The following is a 16,304-nucleotide window of genomic DNA, read 5'->3' as shown; positions in this document are numbered from 1 at the left end:
GAAAGTTCTTTGTTTTCTTTACACATTATGTCTCATATTTCAAATCAAGAATGCACTTCACTGACACTGTTGTCTCCATGGTAACTAAATACACTAAGCTTTTGGTTTGCGGTGGAATGGATTACACAACCTGTGAGTTAAAATTTACATCTATTATTTTCACACAATAAATATTGAAATAGTTTAAAGTGTATTTCACCGTTTTGATTAGTAAAATGTGATTTGAGGTCACACATTATATTAGGTGTCTCTATGTACATAAAATGTACTCATTGTTCATGTTGTATTGCAAAACACTTTAGCTGCCATTGAGGTGGGATACAGGAAAGTACAATGGTTAAGGGGGTTAAGGTGTAAAGGAAGGTTCAAGAGATGCAATTATAGAAATTAATTACAGATATACACTCACCTAAAGGATTATTAGGAACACCATACTAATACTGTGTTTGACCCCCTTTCCCCTTCAGAACTGCCTTAATTCTGCGTGGCATTGATTCAACAAGGTGCTGAAAGGATATTGATAGGATAGCATCTTGCAGTTGATGGAGATTTGTGGGATGCACATCAGGGCCATGAAGCTCCCGTTCCACCACATCCCAAAGATGCTCTATTGGGTTGAGATCTGGTGACTGTGGGGGGCATTTTAGTCCAGTGAGCTCATTGTCATTTTCAAGAAACCAATTTGAAATGATTCAAGCTTCGTGACATTATCCTGGTGGACGTAGCCATCAGAGGATGGGCACATGGTGGCCATAAAGGATGGACATGGTCAGAAACAATTCTCAGGTAGGCCATGGCATTTAAACGATGCCCCATTGGCACTAAGGGATCTAAAGTGTGCCAAGAAAACATCCCCCACACCATTACACCACCACCATCAGCCTGCACAGTGGTAACAAGGCGTGATGGATCCACGTTCTCATTGTGTTTACGCCAAATTTTGACTCTACTATCTGAATGTCTCAACAGATATCAAGACTCATCAGACCAGGCAACATTTTTCCAGTCTTCAACTTTGGTGAGCTCTGGCAAATTTTAGCCTCTTTTTCCTATTTGTAGTGGAGATGAGTGGTATCCGGTGGGGTCTTCTGCTGTTGTAGCCCATCCGCCTCAAGGTTGTGCGTGTTGTGTCTTCACAAATGCTTTGCTGCATACCTCGGTTGTAACGAGTGGTTATTTCAGTCAAAGTTGCTCTTCTATCAGCTTGAATCGGTCGGCCCATTCTCCTCTGACCTCTAGAATCAACAAGGCATTTTCGCCCACAGGACTGCCACATACTGGATGTTTTTCCCTTTTCACACCATTCTTTGTAAATCCTAGAAATGGTTGTGTGTTAAAATCCCAGTAACTGAGCAGATTGTAAAATACTCAGACCTGTGTTGGCCCGTCTGGCACCAACAACCATGCCACACTCATTCTTTCCCATTCTGACATTCAGTTTGGAGTTCAGGAGATTGTCTTGACCAGGACCACACCCCTAAATGCGTTGAAGCAACTGCCATGATTGGTTGATTAGATAATTGCATTAATGAGAAATTGAACAGGTGTTCCTAATAATCCTTTAGGTGAGTGTACATATAGCTGCAAGCAACCATAAACAAGGCCAAGCACAAGAAGCGGCAACAGATGCCATCATGGCTGGGAGTGGCAGATCAACTGCAGCAAGGATCAAGGCATTGATGCTGATCAACTGCAGCAATTTCGAGGCTTTGCAGATATAAAGCCTGAATAGTCCTTTTGGCCACATGCCTCAAAAATGCTGCTGCAGTAAAAGAAAACAGTTTTGTCTATCGACACAAAATCCATAACTTTTATTCAGCGTGGTCTGGAGATGATATGATTCAAATTTGGTGAAAATCGAACAAACCGTCAAGGAGTTTGAAAAAGTAGGTATTCAATGAAAATCAAGATGGCGGACGTCAAACTTGGTATCTATGTCAAATAGCATGACCCAAGGAATCTATTAAGACCAGTGTCATTACAATAGGCATATTTATTCAAAAGTTATTTACTACCCCTTAACTTTCAATATTTTGGCATTTGGGTATTAACATGTTCCCAGCAACCTATGTTTTCAAACTAAGTTCTGGCGGTGGTTTTGTCTCGATCGGACTAACGGTTTCGAAGATATCGGCAAATGTTTTTAAGCGCTAAATCACAACGTTACACAAACCGTAAGACGAAACCAGCATTTTTGGTATCTGTGGACTCAGCAAGGATTCAGGAACCCAACGAGAGGTGAATCGTGAAAATAAGTCAACCACACCCAGAATTATAAACATTTGAAAATAAATTTTACCACTAGGTGAACCTGTTTCGAAACTTCTCAAGGCTCTTTCATGGCATTGTACTGATGACCCATATCGAGTTTCGTAACAATTCGTTCATGCGTTAAAAAAAAAAACAGCCTTTTAGCACATAATTCAAAATGGCCGACAGCCAAAATGGCCGATCATGGAAAATTGGATATCAGTCGACGCGGCATGAAGCCCTGAATATAACAATGCCACTTTTATGATTTTTTGACAAACCGTTAAGAAGTCATGAGGAAAAATAGCCATTTTCAATATCGCCCAACCAGTAGGCGCCGCTGCGTCATGCTTGTGATGACATGTAAGTTTGGTCTGAATACAATTTAGCGTTGCGAAGATACAGCCTTACATCTTGTTTTGCAAGCGCTACTTTTTTTGACAATTCAAAATGGCGGACATATTTTTTGAATGAAAAATTACGTCACGATTGAATTGTCATGAGCTCAGGAATAAGAGGAAAATTTTGTTGACAGGCCTTGCGGTTCAAAAGTTATAGTTATGGCATAATATGAGTAAAACTTTGGACATGTGGTGGCGCTAGAGGCAATGAGTTAGAGAGACCAAAATTGGCGTATTTAATGTTGGGACTGTCAAACCAAAACAACTTTCCCGCAAACAGTTCTATGGGCTGCCATAGCTGCCCAGTCGGAGGAGAAGGAAGAAGAAGAAGAAGAAGAAGAAGAAGAAGAAGAAGAAGAAGAAGAAGAAGAACTGGAACAGATACAATAGGTGCCTCCGCACCTTCGGTAATTATTATTTATTTTTTTTCAGATGCTTTTTCCAGTTAATGCGTGACAAATAAATGTATTTACATTATTTTATTTTATTTTTAATGTATTTTTGATAAATGTGTATTTATTTCTGTGTTGTGTGGCTACATTGAATTTTAATTGTTTATATTATACTGTGTGAAGCGCATTGTATTACTGCTATGTATGAAATGCACTATACAAATAAAATTGCCTTGCCTTGCCTAATTGGCTTTATGCCCAGCTGCACTACTTCCTGAACTTCAGCCAGCTCCTTGTTTCCTGTCTGCCATTATTGGACAAATTGATTTATTCAGGTACGTGCCTGACCTCAGTAGTCATGGCAACAATAATCAGACATACCTGAATTAATCAAGTTTGCCCAATAATGGCAGACAGGAAACAAGGAGCTGGCTGAAGTTCAGGAAGTAGTGCAGCTGGGCATAAAGCCAATTACATGTAGGTACACTTAAAAAAAATGCAATCAATTAGTTATGACAGCATGTTTTTACATTGCTTCAACTCTTCAAAATAAGTCAAGCAATTTTCTGCTTTTTACTTTAGAGACCAAGCACAACCAAAACAATGTTCTTCAGCAAAATGCATGCAGTTATTTTAAACCACTAAAGGGCCAGAATTACATAGTACCCTTTCATGTGAGCTTCATTTAATACAAATTTAATACAAAACAACCCCTAAGAAACAGAAGTGCCAGAGTTGAAGAAACATCCATAAAGGTTTTAGTAAGTAGCTCAAAAAGCTGTGTGACTGTCAGCTGGTCACATCTCCATTCTGCCAGCAGTAGAAGGATGAGTAAGACATGTGTGAAGGGCCACTGCTGCTGAGCGATGGAGAAAACCACAGATGCATTTGCACAGAATTATCACACTTTTCCGCACACGTTTTCTCTCTCAAGGAGAAGTACAGGCACAAAATCTGTTGATTTTTCATATTTTTACATCCACTTGCCTAGTTAACAGAACAGAAATGAATGATGCAGTACATTGTGCATTGCTTCTTTTATCTTTTACCAGCAGGTGGCAAAACTTGATCGCCACAGTTTAATTTATCGATCCGTTCGCTCAAAATGTAATTCTGTACTGAGGTTTCTGAGGATAAGGGCTTCTTTTAATCCCAAGTACATTTTTAACGGTACCATACAATCACAGAGGGTCTAATGCAAAAGACTCCCCAAAAATCTATTTAATGAATTGTGTTTTCAGATATGTGTGCGGGTAAGTGCAGGTAAGTTGTTTGCCTATACCGCTATGGAAATCTAGACAGCTTTGTTACTTTAAAATCTGATGCTGTTGCTTAGAGACCATGTTCTGCGTCAAGCCTGAAATGGCTCCCAATATAGAGCACAATAGCTCTCGTTCTGTTCGGCTCCACCCCGGTCTGCACTCTTATTGATTGATCTCCAAATGGATTAAATCTAAGATTAGATCCCTGGTACGCATGTAAGCTCATCATTACGGGGGTACTATGATGCATGGTGTACTCTGATCCGTACCGGGCCACAAGTGTGAAATCGACCCATGCTGCTCTCAACGTTAGGGTTCATCGTCCTCCTAACACTGTTTGACAAGGAAATATTTTCTCTGAACTACACACTTCAGATCAAAAGGTCTTATGAGGTGAACGTGTTTTTCGTATGATCTCACATCATTAAAATGTCTTAATCACCCATTTGGTAAAAGAAAGCCAACTCATTGTGTCTCCCTTCTGTTTCTGAGAAACCCACAAATTACAAAAGAAGCCTTTCAGTTTTTAGAGTCAAACAGGAAGCTTGTGAAAGGACATCTCATGAATGTACCATCCTATTTGCGCAAGGATGTGTGAAGCTTTCAGCATTTCCTCTTTCAGGCGCATTACACTTCCCCATCCAAGTTTCTCTCTCACAATAACAGCGACCAAATCCCTGCCCACACTCCAGTTTTCTTACGATGAAGAATCAACAGGGATATACAAGTTGGGGAAAAGGCACATTATATATGCAACTTTTCAAAAGTTTGCACTTGGTAAGTTTCTTGCACCAAGGCTGTGTTTCTTTCATCAAAAATCCATTAAAAATTTAATTAGGACCTGATTTCAATTGTAATATATTTCCTCTGATAGCAAATCGGCCATTATGAGTGAGTGAATAGGTGAATGTGAGGCAAAATGTTGAAAAAAGTTGAGCAGCGAGATCATTGGCTACTGATACAGCAGGAACCAATCATCTTCGCCCTATAGAGAATGTAGGCCTACCATTACATCTTCAGCTAGTCAGGGGTGCGTTTCCCAAAAGCATCGTTAGCCAACTATGGTCGCAAGTTCCGTCAATATAAAAATGGTTCAACGAGCCGGTGTTTCCCGAAACTATCGTTCCAACGAAAATTCGCAAACAGCATCGCAAAGTTGTGTGGTTTGAAGTGAACGACAGCTCTCGACCTGTGGTTAGAAGCATTGTTTCTATATTGCACGACATTTGGATTTAATAAATTCTTATCTTGTGCAAAATAAGCAAGCTGACATTCAGTACAACCGATGCCTTTTATTTAGAATACATACAAATGTAATATATGTCTTTTAGTTTGTCAAAAGATTTCAAGTACCGTCTTTGAAGAGTGCGCATGCGAACGTGCTCTACTATGTAAGAACGAGCCAAATATTGAGTCTGGTAATCAGTGTTGGGAGTAACGCATTACAAAAGTAATACATTACAGTAACATATTACTTTTTGCTGTAACGCTGTAGTGTAAGGCATTACTAATCAATTTTCAGTAATATTTTACTCGTTACATGTTCAGTGAGGCTTGTATTACAGTTGTATTACAGTGTATTGTCTGCTTTTATTTCTTAAAGGCAACAGACTATGTGAAAGTTTTAAAGCAGTCTTTTAGTGCCAGTTCAGAGCGGTCGCGTCTGTAACATTGTTTTTTCCTCATAAATGCGAACACGAAAACTAAAATAAAATGAATATTTTAAGTTCTATGGAGACTGGAGAGCCAACCCTTCCTCATCCGATTTGCGCAGTGTAATTAACAGAATTACAAAAAATATATTTTGCCTCCTATGTTTTTGTCACGCATGAATGTGTGTCTTTTCCCTAATATTAAAAATAAAACATAGACTGATATTTGTCTAATGTCTGGAGTCCTTTAAGGAAGTAGCCTATATACGTTTCAATACATGTATTTTCTGAGACTTTTTATTTCAAGTTTTGACTGCAAATGTCATGTCCATAATGCTGGACTTCCCCAATTTTAAATAATTTATCCTCAACTAGTTTTGTGGAGTAGATCTACGTATTTTATACAACCCGATCTCACGACCAAGTCGTACGAATTCGACGAATGATTAAAAAGTGGCTAATTCGTAACAATTCATACGACCTCACTCGTACGAATTAATACGATTTTGCTAAATCGTACATATTTTACGAATTGGCCAATTCGTATGAATTCGAACGAATGACCTACCCCTTACCCCGCCCCTAAACTTAACCATCACGTGGGTTTAGACAAATCGTACGAATTAGTACGAGTGAGGTCGTACGAATTAGTACGAATTAGCCACTTTTTAATCATGCATCGAATTCGTACGAATTGGTCGTGAGATAGTGTTGATTTTATAATGTTAACTTCAAATAATACTAATAGCCTAATTTAAAGATAAGGCAGCATTGGATCTGGACGGTAAGGAGAATAACGCTGGAGTTGGAAGAGGTGTGTCGCGATTCTGTAGGTTCGTGGATCGTCGTGTGGCGAATCGCGATTTCGGTTTCATATTGCATATCGTTACAGCCCCAAAGTTAAGTTCTACTTAGTTATTTTGGTGAAAGTAACTCAAAAGTAATACATGAGTAATGTAACGCATTACAATTCTGAGACAGTAATATTGTAAGGTAATGAATTACTTTTAAATAACAGTAACAAGTAATACCTAATGTATTACAGTTTGGAAGTAACTTGCACAACACTGCTGGTAATAAAGCAAAATAGCTGAGAACAATTAGAAATAGTCCTCAGATGACATGGCTGTAATTTATATGAACAAATCTAGCGTTAATTGGATCTCAAACAGTTTCATTAAAAGTAGTTACTCCACCACGTGCGAAACCAACGTGGTTGAACGATACTTTGCGACAGTGGGTTTCAGGAAACAGTCGCGACTAGCTAGTTGATTTCTCTAACGATGCATCGAACTGTGGTAGTGAAGCAGCGAGTTACGTCGTTGTATGGGAAACGCACCCCAGCTTGAGATCCTTTCCATCTAAACTAGATATATCTTAAGGCAGCCTAGAAGTGAGTGTTTTATGAGCAATCGGATAACCAATTGCACCCGTACGGTCACGCAGAGCCAAAGCACAACCAAAACAATGTTCTTCTGCAAAATACATTCAGTTTTGTTTACAAAGATACATAGTATCCTTTAATGTGAGTTTCATTTAATATAAATAAAACGTTAAATATGTTGCATTTAATACAAATAATCCGCTAAGAGACGTTATGCGTTATTTGTTATTCCATTGTTATTATTTACTAGCAATTCCGGTAACACTTTACAATAAGGTTCATTAGTTAACATTAGTAAATGCATTAATTAACATGAACTAACGATGAGCAATGCATTAGTTACAGTGTTTATTAATCTTTGTTAATGTTAGTTAATACAAATACAGCTGTTCATTGTGCGTTCATGTTAGTTCACAGTCCATTAACTAATGTTAACTAATACAACCTTTGATTTTAATGACATAATAGTAAATGTTGGAATTAATATTAACTAAGATTAATAAATGCTTAAGAAGTATTGTTTACATATTGTACATGTTAACTAATGTAGTTAACTAATGTTAACTAATGAACCTTATTGTAAAGTGATACCGCAATTTCTTAGTGAAAATTTCAGGACATTGTATTTTTCTTTACTTCTATACTTTAAAGTATCAATACATATTCTACAAAACTTGCCTTTGATGCACTAACCTCATACTAAACTCTTAAGTCTATAAGAATTCCAAAATATATCAAATATTAGATAATGTTATCAAAAGTTAGATAAAACAGTAATTCATTATTTCTAGCATTTTTCGTGAATTTTTGCACATTTTAAATAAAGCATTTTTGTCATATTCAGTGCTTTTGCCCGAGCCCTGGTCATTTTTGGCCGTTGAACACAAAAAGCTAGAAAGTATTGTCCAGTTTTGCAGAGTAGTAATTTGTTCTGTCACAAATTCTTGTTTTTTAAGTCCACAATAACACCATCCAGTCCTTGTTACATAGTCAAACACATACTGTATGATCATGCCACTCACCGTAGCCCCAGACTGAGTGCTCTGGCCTGATTAGAGTGTTAAAGGGAAAGAGGTGAGCTCTCCTGTCCCATCCCAATGGCCCATTGGATCCGTCGTCACAGGCATCACCTAAAGCTGTCATTACAAGAACAACAAAACATTTACTTTTACCATTTAACATTTATATATTAAAATATACCATATCACTATAATCTAGACTGTATCTTTAATGTTAGGATTGGCCATAGACTGGTCACAGACTCATATATTAGTTATCGACAGTTTATTGTGCACTTACCTTTCTTGATCTTCATAATGTAGTCACTCCTCTGTTGCAATCTGAGATCAGTCTAGCACACGCACTTCATTCATACACTATTCCACTGTGTAGATTCCGGTCAGAAAGTCAGCAGCAGAGGAAGTGGTGTCTGATGGCCATCTGAAGTTTAAAGGGCTCTGAACATTGTCTGAGGATATGAAAAAGTCGTGCTCTCACAATTCCTCTTTCCCCATCTCACCGGTTTTGAAAGGATTGAAACAGCAGTTATGTGGGGACTGAGTCATTGGCTGCCTCTCACTTACTGTCACACATTATTACAGCACGTTCTCAGTCCTACGCTACTCTCAGAAAACTCACGCTTGAACGCTACAACATATTTTGGTAGCACCTCCCAGGACACCTGCAATAAAAAGCATAATACAACAGTTAGTTCAAGTCCTTCAATTTGATTGGCTGGGTGGCTTCCAAGATAACCGATATTGATCACAAAATTTCCCGCCAACTTTTTTCAGCGGCTTTGGTTCTGTTTTTTGCTCTCTTTTTTTTTCCATAGGGATTTTTAAAAGTCTTTGTTAAATTGGTATAAACTATGAACAAACTATCCACAATGTGATTTACAACATTACAAACTTTGATTTGAAAAGGGCTTTGATCTGAATTTGAAATTTGAAGACTCAGTGAGAGAGCTACAATAATGCATAGAAACAATATATTTTTTGTTTATTGCAAAATATGCATACATTTCTATACTGAAATATACACGAAAGTGTTATTTTGACATAATTTGTTTTTAATTCTCTGAGTTCTTCCAGAATCATGGGTAAAATAGGCATTTGTGCTTATAAAACTTAAACTTTTTTATTTATTTTTTTAAATGACCAGTCATTTCGCTAGATAAGACCCTTATTCATCGTCTGGAATCGTGAAACTCTCATTTGGACCTTGAACCGTTTGGTTCCCATTGAAGTCCATTATGAAAATCCTGGAATGTTTTCATCAAAAACCTTAATTTCTTTTCGACTGAAGAAAGAAAGACATGGACATCTTGGATGACATGGGGGTGAGTAAATTAACAGCAAAAGTTTTTTGAAAAGTGAACTACTCCTACAAAAAGCTATGACAGGATGTCTTCTAATAGCACTTTGTCGAGTTTTCCTTCAGTTGAACAGGTTTGTAATTTCAAACAAACTGACACAGCGAACAAACAAATGTTACAGTATGAATTACTGACTGTGAAAAACATGAACTATTGTAATTAGTAGCTATTTATGCCTTCTTTATTCGTCACATTAGTCACACAGAAATAAATAACTGTTAGGTTTCACAAAAGAAAGAGGACACGTCTTCAGTCGCGTCTGTTTCTGTTTGTTTGGTAACTCAGGACTTCTTTCTAAATGTGATATATGTCTTGTAACTATATTGGGAGCTTTACTACTCTCTCGACTCCCAGTATAGGCTACAGATATTTTCAGTCAGAGAAAAAGAGGAAGCTCACGAAAAGAAATTTGCTTTATTTTATGGTAGTCGGGTATAAAGAGATGAGACGTAGGCTATCTGACAGATAAAATAAAACATGATTGTGATAGTCTTTGTGATTGGTCTGATTTCTTACTCGTCCATGTTCTGCTGCTTCAGTCACGTGACGCTGGCTCTGAACAAAACCGCGTTGTGGAAACGCGTTTGCCTAAAACTTTTTGATCCTCTCTGCTATTATAGTTTTTCAAGATGGCGGAATGACATGGAAGCCTCCGTGGACCTACCCGTCCCATGTATATAAAGATAAATTCTTTGTTTACGAGGATAAGTCAGATAATTGACAGAGGTATTTGTACACCACCGAGGACATATTTATGAATAAAAATATTGATTTTAGATAACAAATTACATAAAAAGTTACACATAGTCCCTTAAAGGTTTATAAGTTATTATAATCAATTCCCCAATTGATAAAACAATGGGATTTTTACTTCAATGGGAACCCGACTGTTGCAGACTTTTCACACTTTCAAACTATTTCTGCAAGTTTCAGCCAGTAGGTGGCAAATGACCATCTTTTTGATTGAGGCATTGAATTATTTAGTCAAGCAATTTGTTCCAAACACTGGTTCATTCAGTAACGAAATGAAACTGTTGCTTAGATGTGATGCACGATATATCATGTATCAGCTGCTATTAATGTTATCGTTATCTGCCTGATAAGAAAATTTGGCGGATTATTTCCTTCAGCTGCTGATGCGCACTGGTCGCCATGATGTTTTTGAATTGCTTCAAAAGGGAAAATACAGTTAAGACCAGCTACATAAAATTATAATGAGGACATCATTATAATTGTGAGCTTGGGACATGGCTTTTAATGATGACTTGTTATTCTTGTTTATCGGTTATCGGCTAATATATAAACTATCGCTATAGACCAAAATGGGGTACATAGAAGAGTGCGACGGGAGATTTTGTAAGCTGTAAGCTACAAGTGATGATCCAGTAATGTGAATCTCAGCGTTATCATGAAATGGAAAAGTACATTGTTGATACTCTGAAAGCTTTCAGTTCTCACTTTTTCACAGAGAAATGCCTTCAAGTAATAGTAAGGAATACCCAAAAATGAAAATGAATCCAAATGTACTCCCCCTGTGTCATTTACAAATCTTTTTTTCTTCTGTGGAACACAAAAGAATTTTTTTAATGAATCTCATTGCATCTATTTTACATAAAACAATAGTTCCCTGTCCACATTTACCCCATCAAATGTTGATATAAATAGCGCTTCTGTTCTGCACATTCTGACACAATTGTAAGAATGAGTCATTTGAATGGCCATTGTTTATCCAAAGAAAATTCTAGACTTTCTGGAATATGTTGTTCTTACATTTCCAACTCACACAAATCTGTGGTGAGAATGATCCTGGGTTCACGAGGACTTTAGTTGGCAGTAAGGCGATGACACTGCCCCCTCAAGCCATCTGACTGGAGAATCATACACCTGCTGGGCTTCATCAGGCAAAAGCTGCTCTGTGCCAGGCATGCTACACATTGTACAGAAAATGTTACGTTTAATGAGAGTCAACAGAACCACGGACCTACTGACTATTCATAGCCGTATTAAAATACACTGCCGGGGTACATTTTTAAGCATGTCTCACCTTTTTTAGTGATTCGTCCCACTAAGTTGTCCTTGTGATATTTTTTTTTTTTCAGTTATCAGTAATTTCTTGACTTTCATCACACATTCTGTCAGACCTGCTGAACCATGATTAATTATCAACCAAACACTATGAGTGTGACTATGTTGATCTGGGGACATAAAGTGTGAGATTTTTTTTTTTTACCAATAAAAAAATGGACTGCTTACTCAGCTCTTAAAAAATAGCTTTTATAGATCTCATTTAAATATGTTTTTTTTAATGTAATGTCCCCAGATCCAACATAAATAGTTCTCTTCTACTTTATTCATTGATGTGAATATACATATACATGTATACACTCACCTAAAGGATTATTAGGAACACACATTTATGTTGCACCATGTAAAAATTAATTTTGCATAATAGGTCCCCTTTAAGGCTTACAAAACAAATTAATAAATTATTCAGAGCAGTAGCTATTTTTGATATAAAAAACAACAAAGGGTTTTGAATAAATGAACAAACTCTGACAATAGGCCTTTCTATGAAAGCTTGTTTCTGCCACAGATTATATGTATATATATATATATATTAGGGGTGGCACGGTACATGAAAAAACACCCGAACCGTTCGGTTCGCTTGTCTCGGTTCGGAGCGTGTGTGCGTCTCACGGTTCGACGCATGCGCAATGTAACCTCGTGCCCGTATGTGACGTGTGTTTTCTTTTCGCGCGACATAAGCTTGTTCGACTTGGACCGGCGCTGCACAGAGCGATCGGTGAATAACATCAGTCTAGCGCGAGTCGGCTCCGTATGCATTCATCACTTTCGCGGTATTTGATGTCATTACCGATCGCTCTGTGCAACGCCAGTTCAAGTTAATAAACAAGCCAGTAAAAGTGGAGTATGGAGCGCTGCAGGTCACGGCACGCGGAGAAATGGAAAGTGGGAGAGATGAGGGAGTTGGAGGATGCGCCAGCGTCGTATAAGTCTATGGTATATAGGTGTGTGGGAACATTTTGGATTTCATGTTATGATATTTTAATTTAACTACAGTGGCAGCTTCAGTCATACGTTTCCAAACCCTGCACTTTAATTTTAAGTGGAAAAAAGTACCCTCACATTTTGGGAATAGAAGCATTGTTGATAGTACTATTTTTGTGTTGAGGTTGAACTTAAATTTCACTTTATGTTTATGGCCTTTGCTATTGCTATAGCTAAATTATCTATAGGCAATGAGGTTTCATGTATATTGACATTTAAAAGACAGTGTTTTAAGAGTTCCTCTCTTTTTCTTTTAAAATATAGAATTTTGGTAAGAGCTACAAAAGTTAGCAGTTGATACATGAAAGTTAATTTCTTTGAGTAAATAAGATTTAGGTGATAAAAATGCACAAGTTCTTGTAGAGATAGTGATACACATTCTCCTTTTTTTTTTGCCAAATAAACAAAAAGCATGTCAATTTCTTCTCTCTTGCTGTATCTAAATCTCACCTAGCTTTCCTCTGAGATAGTCCAAAAATGTGCTTAAAGTCAAAGAGTCAAATTCAGTTTGTGCATGATTGCATGAATATAATATATATTTTTTTAATACTGTATCCTAAAGTGTGGATAATTAAGCTATACATCACATGCTGAAGTACATTTCTGGAGTGTTAAGATTAAAAGAAAAAATAACAAGAACCGTACAGAACCGAAAACCGTGACCCTAAAACCGTGATACAAACCGAACCGTGGGTTTTGTGAACCGTGCCACCCCTAATATATATATATATATATATGTATGTATATATACCTGACTTTTTATATGACAAATCTTATAACAAAACAAGTCAGAATAAAAAGTTTCACTTTATTTTGATGGTCCCTTTAACACATTCTGTTGACTAAGTAACGTTTCACCTACATGTCTACTAACTCTCATTAGGTTTAGTAGAGTATGATGGTTAGGGTTAGAATAAGTTGCAAAGTAGTCAGTAGATTGTTTGTTGGAGGAGCATCCCAATAAAGAGTTTGCCAAAATTATGTAACCAGACAGTCTAAATGAGAGTTAGCTGACATGCAGTTACTTAAAAGGGACCATCAAAATAAAGTGTTACTGAATAATACAAATAAAATCAGAGTTCATATCTCACAGTTACAAGAAATAGTTGTGAGATATAATATCTGAATTCTGACTTTATTTCTACACCCTTTATTTAGATATTTGAAATACAACACACTTTTAATCTGTTCAATCTGTTTGGGCCACTGTCCTGAAGAGTTTAGCTCCAATCATTATTAAACACACCTGAAATAATGAAGTGGATTTCCCAATACTAGACATGAGAGAGAACAAACTGATTTACTAGAATAAATCACATGTTCCAATGCTACTGTACATGCGAGAGAGTGCAGTTTAGAACAAACTGATTCACTGGAATGACCTTCAATGACTTTGTTCAATCAGCTTAAATTAAAGTCAGGATGAAACAGATGTCGCAATAGTCTTTTTCCCCAATTGTGATGTACAATACGAATGAAATGGCTTCTCAAACAAGAAAAAATGTGACTTGGATTTGTCCATCAGCAATTGATTGGATTGCTGTTATTTGCTATTGCTAATATCATGTGAGTGATCCTGATCTCGCGCCAGGAAACGCGTCATTAAAGAAGTGATGTCATTTAAAGATGGGAAAATATTTTGATTAAAGATTACAAGGGGGTAAATTATTTAGAATAAACACTGCAATGCACCATAAAAAAAAAAGAATTGTCAAATTTTGAATTGTGTTTGTTACTGAAAAAATCACCTGTAAAAACAGCTAAACTGAAAATGGTGTTAAAATTAGAAGTCACTCTTCGTTACTCTCCAACACTGATGATGAGTAAGATAATGTATTTAAATACATAACAGATGCATGCTCTGATCATCACTGTGTCCAGGGTTTGTTGCATGCAATGACCTCAAAATAACAGCTTGTGGTAGAGTTTTTTTCATACAGAAGCATCTTGTAAAATTATAGAGCAGTTTTATTTTAGCTTGCTTCTCCATCTGCACTCTTCTCTGTTCTTCTTTCAAAAACATGTTTAATGTTCTTATGGCCTTGTTTGACTGAATTGTGTATCTACAGGTGTCGAATTAATACCCAAGTTAAATTTATTAACCTCAAGCGTTGGTCTCCAGCCAGGAGCACTGCGCTCATGCGCATGTCAACATGACTACAAATTCTCAAGCTTAGAGTTTGTCCCCTGCTAGCACAGTAAATACATCATCGCGTTTGTTTGCAGGTCTTGCGCATCAACACAAATCCCTCAGGATCCATTTACACATCTCCCAACCATCTTCTCTCCATACTTTTTGTGATGATGAAGAGATGCAATGGGGAGCTCCTCTGTGATGGATGACGTAGTTTATTGTGCAGAAGACGAGAGTCTGCGGTATGAGGGAGAGAGCGCCAGTTTGTGCAGGTGTACCAGCCACAGTAGTGTTTATCCTGGCTCGGTATTGTGTCTGGAAACGGGGGCTCTGACGGAGGTTAAACGTCCCCTGCGGCCTCAGTCAAAAACACTCTAGAACATCAGGCAAAGGAGGAATCCAAGAACAGAGCTGGTCCTCTTAGAGTGTTTCCTGAGAATATGGGCAGGTCGTTTTTTAAGGAACTCTGCTTTTAAAAATGCTTTATCAGGTAAATGACGTACGCATGTCTTGAGATGAGATCGTTCGCTTATGATGAAGGTGAAGTGCTACTTAGTCTTGAAAATAAAGTTCTTTATTGCCATTGATGGGTCCACGGAGAACATTTAACATCCATGGAAGCTTTCCAATGCACAAAAAGTGCTTTGTACTGTTCACTGAAAGGTTTTTATTTAGGGAACCAAGGATGGTTCTTCTATGGCATCGCTGCTAAAGCACCTTTTGGAACCTTTATTTTTAAGAGTAAAATTTGGCCACTTATATTACATTGATTCAAGGCATACACTGTAAAAAAAAATGTGTTAAATTTACGGTAAAATACCAGCAGCTGTTGTTGCCAGAAATTTATCGTATAAAATACGGTAATAAGGTTTTACAGACTTAAAATTTACAGAAATAATCTGTATTTTATTATCTGATGTAATGTTAAATTATCGACCAATCGAAGTATTATTATCTGTTTTGTAATATTGTTATACTGACAACCCACAACACAGCAGTGATGAAAGTCACATGATATATGGAAGCTCATCACATGCAGCTCTACCACAAGAAACTTAATTTAAATATATAGAAGCTGCACAGTCTCATTCACTCAAACATCAAACACCGTCATGGTAACACACATGAAAAAAGGCAATAAACATTAATTTAACAACATTAAATGTCACATAAAACCCTAGTGTACATAAATGATTAGAAAAACAAACTATGAAGAAACAAGTTATTTCAACAAAAATACATCAAATGCGAAGTGTCACGCGGAGAATTGTGGGAATGTCAATTTACGTTTTTTTTCACTGTAAATTATACAATGATTGTTCATTTTCACTTTAAAAACAATTTCCCATTAGATCTATCACAGATATTTACTGTATATAGAAA

The 16,304-nt window shown here is 37.1% G+C and overlaps 1 protein-coding gene across 3 annotated transcripts in view; it reads right to left on the bottom strand.

Moving 5' to 3' along the window:
* Positions 1-8,941, bottom strand: part of hdac9b (histone deacetylase 9b) — a 67,354-nt gene extending 58,413 nt beyond the window's left edge. For 2 of the 3 annotated variants that reach the window (XR_016145704.1, XM_039694364.2), the window contains exons 1-2: positions 8,641-8,941; positions 8,364-8,477 (exon numbers count right to left, since the gene is read on the bottom strand). Coding sequence is in view for 1 of the 3 variants with exons in the window: in XM_039694364.2 (XP_039550298.2) it covers positions 8,364-8,477; positions 8,641-8,656 (130 nt within the window). In the remaining 2 variants the exon portion in view is untranslated. The remainder of the gene's footprint in view (positions 1-8,363; positions 8,478-8,640) is intronic. The other variant, XR_016145705.1, reaches the window with a different exon arrangement.
* Between the last annotated feature and the right edge of the window lie 7,363 nt (positions 8,942-16,304).

This window comes from Pimephales promelas, chromosome 12, assembly GCF_988280905.1.
Source record: "Pimephales promelas chromosome 12, fPimPro1.hap1.1, whole genome shotgun sequence".
NCBI lineage: Eukaryota > Metazoa > Chordata > Actinopteri > Cypriniformes > Leuciscidae > Pimephales > Pimephales promelas.
This window is presented reverse-complemented; position numbering and strand designations above follow the sequence as displayed.